Source organism: Echinops telfairi, unplaced genomic scaffold (assembly GCF_000313985.2).
Source record: "Echinops telfairi isolate 266 unplaced genomic scaffold, ASM31398v2 ScPeMD7_7461;HRSCAF=8499, whole genome shotgun sequence".
NCBI lineage: Eukaryota > Metazoa > Chordata > Mammalia > Afrosoricida > Tenrecidae > Echinops > Echinops telfairi.
Window position 1 is genome coordinate 895345 of NW_022111361.1, and position 17596 is coordinate 912940.

Sequence of the window (17596 nt, forward strand, 5' to 3'; positions counted from 1 at the left end):
AACTACGGTCACTAATTGGATCCTGACCCACAGAGACCATCTCTATAGACGCTTTCCAAGACTGTAAATCTCTATGGAGCAGTCTCAGTGCTAACCTGAGAGCACCGGTCCCCGTCAAACCAAACGCACTGCCCTGCTGTTGATTCCAACTCTCAGGACCCTAGCAGGACAGGACAGAACTGCCCCTGTGGGTTTCAGAGACTGTAACGATTTACGGAAGTAGAAACTCACATCTTTCTCCCACGAGACAGCTGGTGTAGTAGAACATCTGACCTTGTGACCAATGCACAGATAGTGCTACTAGGGCACTTTTAGTAAGTGAATACACGTAGCTTATTATTATTAGCAATTTTTCTCTCCCTCTGGACCATCATTTGTATTTTTTTTAAGAGTGGCCTTTGTAACAAACAGTGAAAATAAATTTTTAGGCTTCGTAACAAGAGTATCAATATTATTCAATATAAATTACCCCTGTGGTGTCGTGGTTACGCATTGGGCTTCCATTCGCCAGGCCAGGAGTTCAAAACCATCAACTGCTCCACGAGAGAAAGACAGGGCTTTTGGAAACTCAAGGGGAAGTTCTACCTCGTCTAACAGGGTCACTGTGAGTTGGCATCCACTCAATGGTAGTGAGTTTGGTTGAGTTTTTGGTGTAAGTATTTTTATCTCTGGAAGTTTCTCTACAGGCACAGAGGGAAAGTTTTGAGAGATACTGAAGACAAAAATCCAGTCAATTCGTTTTCCCCTTTTCTCAGGATTCTGAGACTAGGCTACTGGGGGATACCTCTGAAATGGAAAGAGTTCCATGAGAAAGGAAAACAGCTCAATGAAAAGAAATAAATCTCAAATTATGTAAATAAGACATCCATCATCTGATAGAAACACGTTAAGATGTACGAATTTTATGCTAAATTTTATAGGGTAAAATGAAAATAAAATTTTTTGGAAGGGGGGGGAACTCAGTATGTTGAAAGCCAAGTTCATCCTCTTTTGTCCTCAGTCTTGTCTTTCCTTGTGCTTCCCACCTCAGAGAATGCCATTCCGTTCCCAGATCTGCAACCATGACATCCCCCTTTCTGAGTTCTATGACTGCCCACAATCCTAGCACTCAACTGATCAGCGGGTTCTGAAAAATTCCACCTCCCAAATTCCTCCCATCCATCATCATCCTCTCCGTCTGGGCCTCTGCAGCAGCGTGCATGGATCTTCCTCAGAATTCATCCTCCGTTGTTTAATTCGACGTTTCCCTAAGTGGGCAATACCACCCCTGGGGGGTGCTGGGAAAACCCAGGGCAGGCTGCAAAAGCAGATATCCACATTTCATCCTGGACTATGGGTTATGGGACACAAGTTTTCATTGCCAGGGCATTCCGAGTAATTTTTTTTCCTGAAAAGGGGACCTATGGTTTAGCCTTTCCCCTTACTCAGAATTCTTAAATGGCTCCCTGCAACATTCAAATTCAAGTCCACCCTCCTAAAAGAAGATTACAATGTCACTTATGATCTTATTCCTGCTTCTCCCCAATTAAATCTAGTCTTGCTATGATTCTGTGATTTGGTTAAAACAAGTGAATCACAACAGCATCAAAGCAGAAACAGCCAAATTCCCCAGGGAAAAGAAGAGACTCCCTGCTCTCATTTCAGGCTTGGAACACAGCGGAGGGCTGCTATGAGCCAGAGTGCGGTTGGTGGCAGTGGGTTTGGTTTTGTTGGCCTGTGTTTCAGGTGTCTGTAATCCTGGTGCACTGCAGAAGCTGCTTGCTGGATCATTCCGCCTGTACGTCAGGCATTTTCAAGTTTTTTCTTTTTATTTCAATTTCATGTTTTACTCAATTTTGCTTGTTTGGCATGAGTGTGTTATTCTAAGGTTGAGGCTCTGTCTTAAAATGTTAGAGCATTAATCACATATAAACCAATAACGTGATGCCTTTGGCCTTCGCCACTCCCTGTCCTCACTCTGCCCCTCCATGCTCCAGCCAAACAAACCATTTGTCATTCTCGAAACACAGATATGGCCTGCTGACTTTGGACATATCACTGGAAAACACAACCCCTAGATCAAGACTGAACACTCACCGCTAGAACTCACCGGTAGAACTTGCGCTTGTGGGAGCTGTGGTAGCACAGTTACGGAACTGGACAGCTAAGCACCAGGACAGTCGTGTGAAACCACCAGTCAGTCCAAATGAGCGATGAGCCTTGTAGCGCCCCCAAACATTACAGCCTAGGAACTTCCTGGGGGCAATTCTCCTCTGTCTTAAAGGGTTGCTTTGAGTTGGCATGGACTCAATGGCAGTGAGTTTTTCAGTTTGAGGAAAGGATCTGTGTCTGGTAAAGTTGAGAGGTCAGCAAAGAGGAGGGAAATCCTTGATGAGCTGAGCTGACATAGCAGCTACAACAATGGGCCCAAGCAGACCAACAAGCACTGAGATGGTGTAGGATTGATTAGACACCAGGGCACCACCATAAACCTGAGCTCACTGGACTGCAGCTCCTACCACCGCCACCTCTTGTTCTTTCTTCTGGATCTTGCGCATGTCCTCTGCCTAGAATATGGGCTTCCATTTCCCCCTTCAGCTTGAGCATCATGTTCTCGGAGTAGCCCTCCCTCATGCCCCTCCTGTGCGCTCCCCTCGCTCCTCGTACTTGACTCCGTACAGCAGGTACAGGTGGGTTCTCTTTCCCACCCCCTTCTGTTTCTTTTCTCTCTTGCTGTACAGTGGAGTCTATTTGCTGCGGCCCAAACATCTTGTCTCCTACTGATGATACAAATTTAGTAAGGCTTTCATTTGAATCCTGTTCATTAATGATACACATATGTTATCCTAAAGGCTTTCAGGTCCGGTTTCCCTTCGGGTCCGGAAGTACTTTCTCATAACTGCTATGTTGCCTTATCTTCTTTGTTCATCTTCTATGAAGGTCAGCTGGCCTACAGTCAGTATCTTTCACCAAGTAAAGGAAGTGGTGAAACCCATTCCCTTTGCATCTGTGCAGTAGACCCGGTCCCCCTCCTCTCTGAGGATCAGGGCTGGGGTTAAATTGATTGTCCAACTTTCGTTTGACTCCTCTACTTTGTGCCCATGCCTGGAAGGAAGCATTTTTGAATATGAAGAGCAAGCAGTTTGCATGTAGATTGTTCGCAGGGACCTACAGCAACACACTACATTTTCCATGTGATTCTTTGGGGATTTCAGCATTAATCGGCACCAAATATAAAACACAACAACAAAAGAGTCTCTTTAAAATATGAAGCATCGCTACCAAGTGGGCACCGAGGCATACTGGGTACGTGCGCGGAACAGAAGTCAGGGCAGAAGAGGAGAACGAGAAAACAGGTAGGTCACATTTTGGACGGTGAAAATAAAGAAATGAAAGGATTCTTTTCTTTCTGGCTCCTTCAAAGGACTATTAGTTTACACATGGCCTACGAGTTGAGTGTATTTTTAGTCTAAAGGAATTAAAAAAACTGATATCTTGTTAGATAATCAACATTGTGGTTAGCACACAAATGATATTTTAAAAAAATCCTCCGGACTTTATTTTAACAACACTCACATGATCTTACCTGGGGGTTTTTAAATACACCATATTTTTCCCCTTTCTCCAAAAATAGTATTTTATTTTCCGTGTCTCTTGTCCAGTCTGATAAGACTTCAACAACATTTTCATGGTCTTCAAAAATTCTCTCTGGGGAAACAAGAAGAGGCACTTACTTTCCGGGCTCACCATGCTCCATTTCCGACCGTGCAGAAGTTCTCACTGAGTGACGCACCGAGCTTCCTACTCTTTGTCGGTCGTCACGTGATACCCCATTGTAACATCTCTAGTCCACGTATGTTTCAGTGCCAGGTTGAGTTAGTTAATTGTGCCAGCCTGGCCGATAATCACATGTGGTGCTGGTTGAAAGGCGGAGGGATAAATGGGTGGTGAAGCCTCGCCTTTCTAGTTCTTGGGTCTCTTGTTTTGTGATGGTTGCACCGGGTGCAGCTGCCTTAGCAGTTCCCTGCTTCAGCTTGCAAGATTGACTTCCTACAAGACATCCCCAAGGAGAAGCTACATGGACCTATCCTGATACAGCCCTGGGTGCTGGAGCAGCCCTGTGGAGACCCCTACTAGTGCTGAGATGCTTGTTCGTTCACTGACTCAGTTTTCCTCCTGCAGTCGGCATCATTGCCTCTGTTTTGTGAGGTGGAGGACTTTGTGGACTGGTGTTGGGTTAATGGGTTAATGTTGGACTTGTGGGCTTGGGCAGCATTGGGTTGGGATGTTTTCGTGATGCACATTTTCTTTGCATAAAACTCTCTCTTACACGTGAGTCGCCATGGATTTGTTTCTCCAAAGTACCCAGACTAATACACAGGTCTTTGACTTATTTTTATAGAAAATAAAATACAACGTGCTGGGAGCACTTACAATAGGGTGACACTGATCAGGTATCAGACTTTTTTTCACATTAGCCCTCTTTTTACTTTAAAGAGTCCCCCATGAAAGGACTGCCACTCTTTTTCTGTTAGGAGGGCAATCAAGGCAAAGATTGCCAATTCCGACTCCGTCACCCTTTGGGACAGAGTAGAACTGCTGTGGAGGGTTTCTAAGATGTAAATATTTATGAAAGCACACAGTCTCAAGAGGAGCGGAGTGGCCAGTGGCTTAAACCTCTGACCTTATGATTAGCTGACCAATCCTTAGCCCATTGGACTACCAGGGCTCCTTAAATATTGGTTAAACATCTTTAAGTGGAAAGGTGTGATGCTTGATGAATGCCATTAAACATCACTTCTAAAACTTTAAAAACAGCTTATGAATACTTGAACCAAAGTGGTACATAAGGGAACGCTCTCATTTCCCTACATGACTCATTGAGCTAAAGAAAACATTGAGGTTGTTTTAGTTGAGATCATTCCTTCAGAAAAATCAAGTAATTCTATGTTACACCAAGACAATTGGGATACCATTCTCCTATGAGGGGCATACAGAATAAGAAGTAAGAGTATTTAATTTTTGAAATAAAAATATGTGTAACACAACATTTTCCAATTTAATATTTTTCATATGGTCTATTTAGTGCATCAATTACATTTAAACAAGTTGTTCAGTCATCACCAATGCCCAAAGGCAAATTTCCACTGAAACCAGCAGAAATTCAGGCTTTCTGAACAAGGACTCTTCGCCCTACTTCCTCTTGCCACTAGGAATTTGTGCACGTGTGTGTGCGTTTTCTTTCTGATTTTTTTCAACTAAACCAATTGTCCTTTGTGCTGAGGGGCTGAAGCTCCTTCACTGGACAGTGTTTCAGAGAACAGGTGCGAGGAGTGGAAGGAGAGACTAGCATTGGTATGAGTGTGTGCAGAGCCACAGACAATCAAAGGCAGCGATCTCTACAGAGGCTGTAGGTGATGGATCCCAGGCCTCCCATAATCTGCTCAGTTTCCTGGGCACGCAGTAGGAAGCATCATCTCCCCCTGATCCAGCCACTAGAGAAGTGGCAAGAGTAATAATGTTGACATCCCCCACGGTCTAGCCACCTGCTACCATCTGAGGCTCTTCACCACAAAGAAACGCGGTGGATACTTAATCTGGCAGAAGGGAAGTGGTTATTATGCAATGTTGCGAGGGCCCCAAACAAACTCGTTTGAACAATGTACTAAAAGCCCATGACAACATAAACCGTGGGATTTGGGAGGACAGCCTCCTGCCGGGGTGGGACTTACCAATTTGTAGTTCAGGATATATTTCATAAAGACACCAATCCACATTGCAGTCACAGTGAGTTTTCTCAAAAAGGTTGTCTAAAACATCTCGGACCAACTGCCGCTCATCCACCATCAAGGACTTGGTGCTGTTATCATTCATGTGCACTTTGACCACGAGCTGAGGAGAAAGGCACAGAGCAACCGGTACATTCTGGCAACCAGAGAAGGCTGCTGAAACTAAGGTTTCAAAATGGCCATTGTTCCTGTGGGGTTACTTTACAAGTAAGGACTGTGTCTGTCCTGTGAATTCACTCGATATGTTTTTACCCATACGTGAGCACTGCTTCAGGTACTAACAATATGATGTGGGGCCGGGGGAGGGGGAGAATCTGTAAATATACGCATAAACTATTTACCTGCTTAACTAGCAGGGACTTTCTAATAACATGGTCATCATCCAGAACCACCTGATACTCTTTTCTTTTTCCTGCAGTACTTGAAGGCTTAAGTGATTGCATGGTGAGCTGCTTGCTAACCATGAGGTCAGCCGTTCGAAACCATCAGGCCCCCAGGCAGGAGCAGAGTTAGTTTCTGAAACCCAAATGGGAGCTCTACCTGTCCTATAGGCTCGTCCAGAGTCGGAACTGACTTGTGGGCCTTGCGTTTGGATTTGGTTCGGTAGAAGGCTTGGGAGTGATTACAAGACGAATCCCTTCCCCTTTTATTGATGTTTATGCTAGTATGTATGTATCTGTGTGTGTTACATATTAGGTTATTATCTGTTTACCTATGTTACTATCTATGTATTTACATGTGTTACTTCCCACCCCTACCCTTTATTCTTAGGTTTTATTTTAATTTTTTAAAACATTTTAGGGAGGGAGGGGAAAAATGAGGACCTAATGCGGGGGGCTTAAGTGGAGAGGAAATGTTTTGAGAATGATGAGGGCAATGAACGTACAAATGTGCTTTACACAATTGATGTATGTATGGATTGTGATAAGAGTTGTATGATCCCCCAATAAAACGATTAAAAAAGCAAAACCAAAAAACAACAAAAAAAACCCCATTTTATTGAGGGCTTGTAAACATCAACTGTATTAAGCACATTTGTACATATGTTGCCCTCATTATTTTCTAGACATTTACTTTTAGCCTATGTGTTTCAAATCTTAATCATGCTATTAAGTCTTCCTATTCATGAACATGGGCATTTTCCCCCCATTTATGTAGGTATCTTTGGAATTATTCAAAAAGCAAACCAAGTGCAGGAGCCCTGGTGGTGTAGTGGTTATGAGTTGGGCGCTAACCGCAAGGCCAGCAGTTTAAATCCACTCACACTGCTCCTTGGGAGAAAGACAAGTTTCTATTACTGTAACGAGTTACAGTCTTTGGGGGAAGGGGGATACTGGTGGTGGGGGTGTAAAAGGGAGAAAACATCAAGGAGTACATGTGGAAAAAGAATGTTTAGAAACTGATTGTGGTAACAATAGTACAATTCTACTTGACATGATTAAAATATGCAATGACATGGTATATGTATTCAATCCCAACTAATAATAATAAAGAGAAAATCTGGAGGGATTATGCTAATTATAATTTGCATAACGATAATTTGGCAAAATTACTTGTATTTGTAATCATAGAATCTCTGATAGATTGATAAATAAATCCCGTTTGATTATATATATAATCATATGTATATGTGGTAGTTACATAATCTGGTGTCAGTTTGAGGATTGAGAGTGAAGGGGCGGAGTCTAGTCTGTCAATCTGATCATAGCCAATGAGGCCTCTGTGTGAGCATGGCCTTCTCCTGAGGATTCTGGGAACTCCTGTCTTTCCTCTTTGGAGGCAGGAGACACACTCTTTCGGTTCACTCCCTGGGAGACATCCCTGTGGAGAAGACACATGGAGAGTGGCTGATGGAGCCAGACCTCTGGTGCAGGAGAAGCCGTGTGGAGACCCTGCCAGAGCTGAGATGCTTTTACTGCCACTGGATTCACAAGACTTCCCACCCACTGGCCTGTGATCTTCCTGCATTCGGCGTCATTGCATGTGTTTTGTGAGTCTGAAGTGAATTTTATAGATTGGTATCGGATATATGGGCTCATATCGGACATGTGGATTTTATCTGGACTGGGATGTTTTCTCAATATCCAACTGCTCTTCTATATACACTTATAGAAAGCTCTTTCTTATACACATGTCAGTCCCAATAAATTTATTTCTCTAGGTAAAGTTATTCACACACACACACACACATATAAATTCTTGGAAACCCATAGGAGCAGTTCTACCCTATCCTATTGGGTCTCTGAATTGGAATCAATTCTGGCAGTGAGTTTTTAAATTTCTTTGTACAAGTTTTTGTTTCCCTGGCTAGGTTTATTACTAAGTAATCAATCTTCTGGGTGCTTATAATAAGTGGTATTTAAAAATAATTCCTTTTCAAAGTTCTCTTTCTTAATGTACAGGAATCCTATTTTTTTTTGTGGGGATATTGATCTGGTAGCTGTCACAGTGCCAAAATGTTCAGTTGGTTCCAGCAATTTTCTTATGACTCTTGGGAGTTTTCTCTCTATAAAATTATATCACTGACAAATAAGAGTTTTATTTCTTTTTGCCAATCTGGATGTCTTGAATTTCATTTTGATGTCTTATGATGCTGGCTGATACTGTCAGGCTATCATAAATAAGAACGGCAATAAAGGGAAACCCTATCTGGCTCCGTTTGGAAGGCAAGTCCTTTCAGTTTCTCTCCATTGAGTGAAATGCTGGCTGTTGGCTTTGCACATATGGCCTTTATTGTGTGGAGACATTGCCCTTGTATTTCTATTTTATTGAGTGTTTTTTATCAAGAATGGATGTTGCATTTTGTTGAATGCCTTTTCTGCATTAATTGATATGATTCTTTTCTAGTGTTTTATTTATATAGTGGAGTACATGTTTGTTTTTTTCTAATTTTGAACCATCTTTGCATACCTGGTATAAATCCCACTTGGTCATAATGTATTGTTTAATTTTTGGGGGTCAATTTCTGTTGACTAGAATTTTGTTGAAAATTTTAGTATCTATGTTCATCAGAGATATTAGTATATATTTTTCTACTCTGGTGATGTTTTATCTGATTTTGGTAGCTTTCATTATGTTTGCTGTATGGATTTAATTTGGTGTAGTTTGTACTTTTCTATATTCTGTAATATTTTATATAGAATTGGTGTCAACTTGTCTCTGAATGCTGTTAGAATTCCTCTGTAAAACCCTCTGGTCCTGGACTTTTTGTTGTTGGAAAATTTTCAGTGACGTGATCTATTTTTTTCTTGTGCTATAGATCTGTTAAGATTTTCTATGTCAGTCTGTGTTAATTTAGATAGGTAATGTGCTTCTAGAAATTTGTCCATTGATTCTAGGTTTTCAAATTTGAATTCATTCCTTCATCATATTATATAGGTATCTTCTTTATTTTGTTTGGTGTTGATGTGATGTCACCAATTTAATTTCTTATTTGTAATGTTTTCATCGTCTCCTTTTCCTTTTTTAAATGTGCCAGTGGTTCGTTAAATTTGATAATCTTTTAAAAGGGCCAGCCTTTTGTTTTATTTTTCTCTATTGTTTCTCTGTATTTAGATTCATTCATTTCCTCCCTAATTTTTATCATGTCTTTTCTTCTGGTACTTTAGGGTTTGTTTTGCTGTTATTGTCCTAATTGTTATAGGTGTTGGGTTAAGGTGTTGATTTGGGTTCTTCTTGTTTTTGATGTATGCAATTATTGCCATTAACTGCGTTCTGAGTACTGCTTTTTTCTGTCTCAGAGGTGTCGATATGCTCTATTTTCGTTCTCCTTTGTTTCAAGGAATTTTTTAATCACAATACTTATTTCTTCAAATATGCAGTTTTTCATCATTTTATTGGGGGTTCATATAGCTCTTATCACAATCCATGCATACTTGCATTATGTCAAGCACATTTGTACATTTGTTGCCATCATCATTTCCAAAACACTTTCTTTCTGCTTTAGCCCTTGGTATTAGCTTCTCATTTTTTCCCCTCTCCCCCACCTTCCCTCCCTCATGAACTCTTGATAATTTATAAATTATTATTATTTTTTCATGTCTTATACTGATTGATGTTTCCCTTCACCCACGTTTCTGTTGTTCTTCCGCCTGGGAGGGGGTTGTATGTAGATCATTGTGATCGGTTCCCCCTTTGTCCTACAACCTTCCCTTCCCCTCCTGGTATCCCTACTCTCATTATGGGTCCTGAGGAGTTTGTCTGTCGTGGATTCCCTGTGTTGGGAGCTCTTCTCTGTACCTGTGTACATGCTCTGGTCTAGTCGATTTGTAAGGTAGAATTGGGGTCACAATAGTGGCAGGGAGAAAGCATTAAAGAACAAGAGGAAAGTTGTATGTTCAACGGTGCTATACTACACCCTAACTGGCTCATCTCTTCCTTGTGACCCTTTTGTAAGGGAATGTCCAATTGTCCACAGATGGGCTTTGGGTCTCCGCTCTGCGCTCCCCCTCATTCACAGTGATTTGATTTTTTTGTTCTGGGTCTTTGATGCCTGATACCTGATCCCATCAGCACCTCATGATCACACAGGCTGGTGTGCTTCTTCCATGTGGACTTTGTTGCTTCTCAGCTAGATGGTTGCTTGTTTATCTTCAAGCCTTTAAGACTCCAGATTCTATATCTTTTGATAGCCGGGCACCATCAGTATGAGGTGGCTTTTAAGCAAGGTGCTGTTCTATTTCCATGTATTTGAACTTTTTATTGATATTCTTATTATTGATTTATAATTTTATAGTATTGTGATCTCAAAAGATAGTTTGTGATATCTCAATATTTTAAAATGTATTAATACTTGCTTCGTGGCCTAGTACATAATCTATTCTGGAGTATGTCTGACGCGCTCTGGAAAAGAATGCTTGCTGTGCTATTTTGGGGTGAAATATCCTTTATATATATGAGATAAAGTTGATTGTGTTGTTTAGTTCTTCTGTATCTTTGTTAGTTTTCTTTCCAATTGATATATATCCTTCCTCGGGAGTAGGATATTGAAGTCTCCTATTATTTTTGCACTATAGTCTATTTGTCTCTTCACGTCTACATGAATTTGATTACTGTGTTTTTAGGGTCTCTCATTGGGCTCATAGATGTTTATTATGGCTGTATCTTCTTATTTGTGGCTTTAATCGTGATATAGTGGCCTTCTGTGTCTCATGATGGCTTTTACTTTGAAGCCTCTTTCACCAGATATTAATTGTAGCACTCCTGCTTTTTGATTTCTTCTTGTGTTATGTCTGTTAGGTTTTCTCTATAAATGTGTGCTAATTTAAGTAGGTAATATGCTTTTAGTAAATTTCCCATGGCTGCTAGGTTTTCAAATTTGCTATAGTACAAGGACTGCCATTATTTTAAAAGGTGATAAGATGGATGGGAAAAGAGAGGGAGGCCCTCTAACTGGCAAGTCCTTCTTCCTCCCAAGTGGGGTTGAGTTGTGCGCAGAGGCCTTCAAGGACGCAGTTACGCTATGCTCGAAAACGAAGCAGATGTTTGGCAGCTCAAATTCCCTTGCACGCTTCTCAATAGACAGGTCTGGATACTTGCTTCTGAAAGGTCACGACCTTGCAAACTCTATGGTGCGGTTCTCCTCTGCACACATGGCCACCCTGGGCTGGAATTGACCTGAACTGACAGCAACCTGAGCACTTGAGTAAATGCCGCTTCCAGCCACTCCCACCTGACCTGATCTTGAAAACTGTTTTCCAGTTGAGCGAGTGGCGTCTGGACATTATTGTGTAGAAGCCACCAAGTTGGAACATGTTACACACTCTGGGCTTGCTCCTTTCTAATAGATACAAAGCTTGATACTCAAATGTAGACATTGAAAGGTGGCAAAAGGGCACTTCCACTTCCAGTATCATTCAGATTAGACCCTTAACCAGGCTTGCCTAAGGGGTGCTTGTTTTCTTCCTCTCCTCAGAAACTTGCAGCCTAGACAGTAGACAGTTGCTTATTCTCGCTCTATTTGTCTTTCGATGCTTTAAACTGATGGACCAGGAACCACGGTGCTCAAGATCCGCGGGTCTGATCTTAGAAGTGAGGTTAGGTATGCAGGGTTGTGTGGAGAAATATGGAAGCTCCTCAAAGAGTGGTCTTTGCTACTATTTTCTCTGGAAGACATACCTGCTGCTTTCTGCTCGGAGCTATTGCAGATCAGCTGTGTGTCCTGAGGAACAGTACCAACACAGGGCTTTGAAAACTTAATCTTCCTGATCACAAAACTGATGAGGTTTGACCATATTTCATTCTTGCTTACAAATTTTTGAGAAAATAAAGGATATGTTGATGCTTCCTTTTGTTATTATAAGGGAGAAAAAACTAGAAAACACAATTTAGCAGTGATATAAAGGTTTTTTTTCTGGGGGGGTGGGAAGTGGGGGCATTAATTGCAGACTAGATCTAATCCACATGTGCTAATAAATGTCCATAATTACAGAATTTAGAAAACAAATAGCCTACGAGAAAACTGGTGATTTTTAGAGACTAAATCATATGTATTATTCCTCACAGTTTCAGTTGTATCTGCAAGCTGAAGAGCAGCTTTGTGGCAGCATATTTGTGTAAGGGGGACTCAGCAGGCCAAGGCTTCTCATACCCACACTGTGGGAGATGAGTTAAAAGTGATTCAAGAAAGGAAAAAAGTGTCGGGGTTTAAGTGGAGAGAAAATGTTTTGAGAATGATGTACAACTGCGCTTTACACAATTGATGTGTGTATGGATTGCGATAACAGTTGTATGAGCCCCTAATAAAACGTTTGAAAAAAATAAAGAAAGGAAAAAAGAAAAACAAACCCCAGGCTTTATAATCTATTACAGTAAAGCTTTTTCAGCTTCTGCAATTTCTTTGTTCTTTTGCAAGCTGTTAAATATAATAAAATTCTAGAGCTGATTCGCTTAAAAAATATACATTTGTTTTAAGATTTAAAAATTAAACTGCTCTGTTGTGTTACCAAGACAGAAAAATACAAAGACTGACGGACTGGCTCTGACTCTGTTTCTATTTCCCCAAACTGTGACTATCAAATGATGTCAACACATCACAGAATACTTGAGAGGCAAAGTACTCCAGATAAACTCCATTTTCATCCTTTAACCTGCAACCTTTTGGCTAGCTAATGGGCTGTTGGCACCAAAGGGAAGAAGCAATAAAACAACAAAACAAACAAAATGAGCAAAACACCAAACCCACTGCCACTGAGTAGGTTCCAGCCCCGAGGGTTTCCAAGACTGTGCATCTTTATGGGAGCAGACAGCCTGATCGTTCTCTGGCAGAGCCACAGGTGGGTTGGAACCACTGACCTTGTGGTTAGCAGCCGAATGTCTAAACCCTCAGGACCAAGTACTGAAAACAAAATAAAGTAGGGAAGGATATGGCATGTGTGTATGTGCATGCAAAGGTTCACAGAAGGTAACAAAGTGAACCTACCTAGAATCGGGGGACAAGCATCAAGGTAGGAGGAAGGCAGAGATCTTAAGGCAAGGGCATGCCTGGAACTTTGCAATTGCAGCAATGAGACCAGGAGGTAGGATGGGAGTGAGGAGGGACGGGGGCGGGGTGGGGGCGGGGGGAGACACACACACACACACAAATGAGATCATGGAGGTAATGAGGCAGCCAGATCTGAGAGGGATGTAAGGCCATTGTCAGGATTGGGGCTCTTGCTGTATGAGATGGGAAGCTCCTGGAGGCGTTGGATGATGGGACCGGGAGCACAAGTGGACAGGCTGGCCTTAGCAACAAAGAGCAGTTCCCTTATATGAGGATGCTTTGCTGAGTTCATGGGAAAATTCCATTAGCTTTGCGTTCAACCCTTCCATCAGCTTTGGAAGCCCCTTGTAGTAAGAGAGGAGGACAAAAGTGGACTATACATATATGGGTGCAACGGAAGGTAAGTGTGTGAGGGGGGTTGTAGAATTTGTCCCCCCTGCTCATTGAAATCGGAAGGGAAGTCATTAGCTGAGAGAATGTGGGTGAGGAGAGCGGTGTTGGGAGTTCGAAGACGGATGACAAGGCACCGTGCTCTCGGTTAGCGGGAGGGCGATGGGAAAGGGGTGTCCTGAGAGCCTGGCAGGCAGCATTGAGGGCCCCTCGGGAAGACTGTGCTCGGTGCTCCCGGAATTCAGTGCTGCAGACCCAGAGAAGGCAGAGAGCTGGATGTAATCAGGGCTTGGCCAAGTGAGGACAGCCAAAGGAGACCAAGGGAGCCGAGGTGCATCGTTTCAATGACCCAGCGCTGCTTTGAACGACAGCCGTGCCGACAACAGGGAGGAATTACGGCAAAGGAGTGCTCTACAAAAAGGCCAATTTCCCAACTCTATGTAGCAAGTTCTTAACGAGTTTCAGGGATGGGATGTGCTTTCAGAGTTGAAACATGATGGAGACAGCTTCATTCTTATGCTTAGTTTACCCAGTTCACTCTGCCTGTTGTTGTGAGCGGCCTTCCAGGCATCACGATGTAGTGTTGTGACTGGTGGAGCCACACCTGATCACCGGGTGGGCCTGGCCCAGCATAAGCCCCTGATCAGTTGTGGATCCACCAATGTGATCCATACAGCTTTCAATGGCTGATTTCAAAAAATAGGTCGCCAGACCTTTCTTCCAACTCTCTGAGTCCGGAAATGCCGCTCAAGCTTGTTCAGCATCATAGCAACAGCCAAGCCTCCCCTGACAGATGGCTATGCTTGAAGTGCACTGGCTTGGAATTTCACATGGAAAGTGAGAATTTTATCACTGAACTCCCTAACTGACACTTAGTCCTTCACATATTATATACTTCTAATAAGGAGCCCTGGTGGTCCACTGGTTACACACTCATTGCTAACCTAAAGGCTAGAGGTTCAAAGCTACCCAGTGGCTTGTGGGACAAAGACTTGGCAATCTACTCCAGAACAAGAAACCCTATGATAAGACATTTCCCTTCAATCACATGGAATCGCTATCAGTCAAAATCCAACAACAGTATACTTTTAATAAGGTCACATACAAGTGCTTATGTTACAGCACAATATATGTGTTCCTGAAAAACTCTATGCTCTTGCAAACACACACACACACACACACACACACTCACTCACTCACTCACTCACTCACTCACTCACTCACTCACTGGCTTATCAGATAATAAATTAGGTAACTGAAACAAACACAGCTATGACAATACCAGGTTCTTCCTAAGAGAGAGAACTTGGATGTCCAGGACAAGTGGCTAGAGGCTGTGTCAAGGAATATGAAAAATTCACAAAAGCAATTGTGGAAATGCTGAGGGTGCAAAGGAAGCCAAGCTCTGACCCGATTAAGGTAGCGCCACTGAGCAAAGGCCAGAAGGCCCCTGACAAGAGAGGGGAGGGAGCTCAGGTTCTGGATGCTTAGTTCTGCCCAAGCAGCTGCCGAGCCAAGGGCTCTTTCCTACTGGCTGAGGCCCATAATTCTACTCCCACTTAGCCCAGCTCCTAGAAAAACCAGGTTCTTGCCAACCAAAAAGCAGGTTTAAACCAATGAACAGTCTACAATTTACTAACAGATCTTCCCTAGCCATCCATCACCAATGAATGAACTAGAGTTCTAGAAAGATCAACTATATAATTTATTGTTTTCTTGAAAAAAAAAATACAATGATTTGGGAAGCATCACTCAGCATTTTTATTTTTTATTATTTGGTATGATAAAATGTCCTAGACTGAACTTTTCAGTGCCAAAGTATTTCATAGTTTACCTTTTTAACCTTGGCCTCCTTCAGCTTTTCCAGTGCCAACTTAATTTTATCGGCTTTGGCTTGGGCTTCTTCTTCTTCCTGTAAAAAGGCAAAATATTCAGCAGAGTCTATGAAATTAGGCCAGTGAGTCATTGCCCGTACTTTCAAAAGCACTTTAGTTTATGTGAACAAAAGGCTCTTATTCAGAGGCACCAACTTTCACATGATTGATTTGTAGAATTTAAATAGATTATAATAGAAATCTTCAGTCCAAAGGTGCAGAAGGCAGTCAGCTTTAAAAAAAATTATATATGTATATATATATGTTTATGTAGATAGCTAAATACAATATAATAAATAAACAGCTAATTAGTCTATAGAGCAGTACAAATGGCTCAGTGCAACTCATTTCTTTGAGACAGCTAATACACTGGCAGTCCTTTAAGTCTTTTTTTAAATACTTTTATTGGGGGCTCTTACATCTCTTATCACCATCCATATATTCATCCAGTGTGTCACGCACATTTGCACATATGCCACCATCATCATTTTCAAAGCCTTCTCTTCCCTCTTGAGCCCCTGATATCAGCGCCCCATTTCTTCCCCCGCCCATCCTCCCTCACAAACCCTTAATAAGTTATAGATTATTTCCATATCTTACATCATCCTCCATTGCCCTTCACCCACTTTTCTGTTATTCGTCCCCCTGGGAGGGGGTCCTAGATTGATCCTTGTAATTGATTCCTCCTTTCGTCCCCCACCCTCCCCTAATCCTCCTGGTATCTCTACTTTCCTTGTTGGCCCTCAGGGGTTTATCCACCCTGGATTCCCTGTGTTGTGGGCTCTTATGGCAGTCAGCTTTTATACCTGAAGCACAGTAACTTGAAAGATGAACTGGTGGGTTTAGCGGGGCTTCACATATTTTGAACACACAAAAAATCTCTGCTTGGCTCACAGGCTGGAGTCTTAACAGAAGGCATATATGGCTAGATATCAAGCAATTTGACACCCGCCTGAAGTTACATACACACTTATGGGCTATTAGGCATTGTCTGAAGGAGCCCGGTGGCACAGTGGTTAAGCATTCGACTATGAAACAAAATATCAGTGGTTCAAATCCACTGGTAGCTCTGTGTGAGAGAAGCCTTGGTGATCTGCCTAGGAAACCCTATGGAGCAGTTCTACCCCGTGACATGGGGCTGCTGTCCGTTGGAATTACTTGAAGGCATAAACAACAACAACATGTTTTCTCGTGTCTCACTAGATTCTGAACCACAGCCATCGAGGCGATTCTGACTCCTAGCGACCGACAGGACAGGGCAGAACTGCCCCTATGGCTTTCTGAGATTGCAACTCTTTATGGGAGTAGAATGCCTCATCTTTCTTCTGTGGAGTAGCTGGTGGTTTCGAACTGCTGACCTTGTGGTTAGCAGCCCAGTGCATCATCACGATACCACTAATATCTTAAAGGGGCACCTAGTTCCTAAAACCTGACGACGCAAGATTCAAACTAATAATATAAGGGAAAAGCACTGACGAATACAACTTAGCAGGAGAGAGAGAGAAAGTGAAATATTTGATGAATTCCAACCATTCGATTTCTGAACATAAATATACAAAGAATAATTATGGCTCTCTGCACCTAACTATTTATAATGTCCAGGAAAGGAATTATGCTGATTAAGTTTCAATTATTTGAAAGTATACATATATTTTATTATACCAGTGGTGCTTAAAGCTTTCCTTAATGATTTTTTTTTAATTCACAAATCTCCGGGGAATATGTTGAAAGCAATGTAGCCCATGAAAAACTCACACATCATACAAAATTGTATATATTTTCAGGAAATTAAGAAAACTCCTTTGAAAACTTCATAAACCTAATATTCAGGGTTTATGATCTATATCTTTATATAGATCACCAATTTTTAATAACTAGTCTACAGTAAGGAGCCTTGGTGGCATAGTAGTTATGCGTTAGGTGACATTCTGTAAATTCTACACTTGGAAACCACCAGATGCTCTAAAGGAGAAAGGAGGCTTTCTAGTCCCACAAAGAGAGAGTCTCAGAGACTCACGGGGCAGTTCTACCCTGCCCTAAAGTGTCACGATGAGTTGGCATCAATTCAATGGCAGCAGGTT

The 17596-nt window shown here is 42.1% G+C and overlaps 1 protein-coding gene across 1 annotated transcript in view; it reads right to left on the minus strand.

Moving 5' to 3' along the window:
- The window catches only part of LOC101658309 (amyloid beta precursor protein binding family B member 1 interacting protein), a 74991-nt gene that overhangs the window by 36181 nt on the left and 21214 nt on the right, over positions 1–17596 (minus strand). Inside the window, exons 4-6 of the mRNA XM_004716114.1 lie at positions 15476–15553; positions 5712–5871; positions 3566–3687 (exon numbers count right to left, since the gene is read on the minus strand). Coding sequence (XP_004716171.1) covers positions 3566–3687; positions 5712–5871; positions 15476–15553 — 360 coding nt within the window. The remainder of the gene's footprint in view (positions 1–3565; positions 3688–5711; positions 5872–15475; positions 15554–17596) is intronic.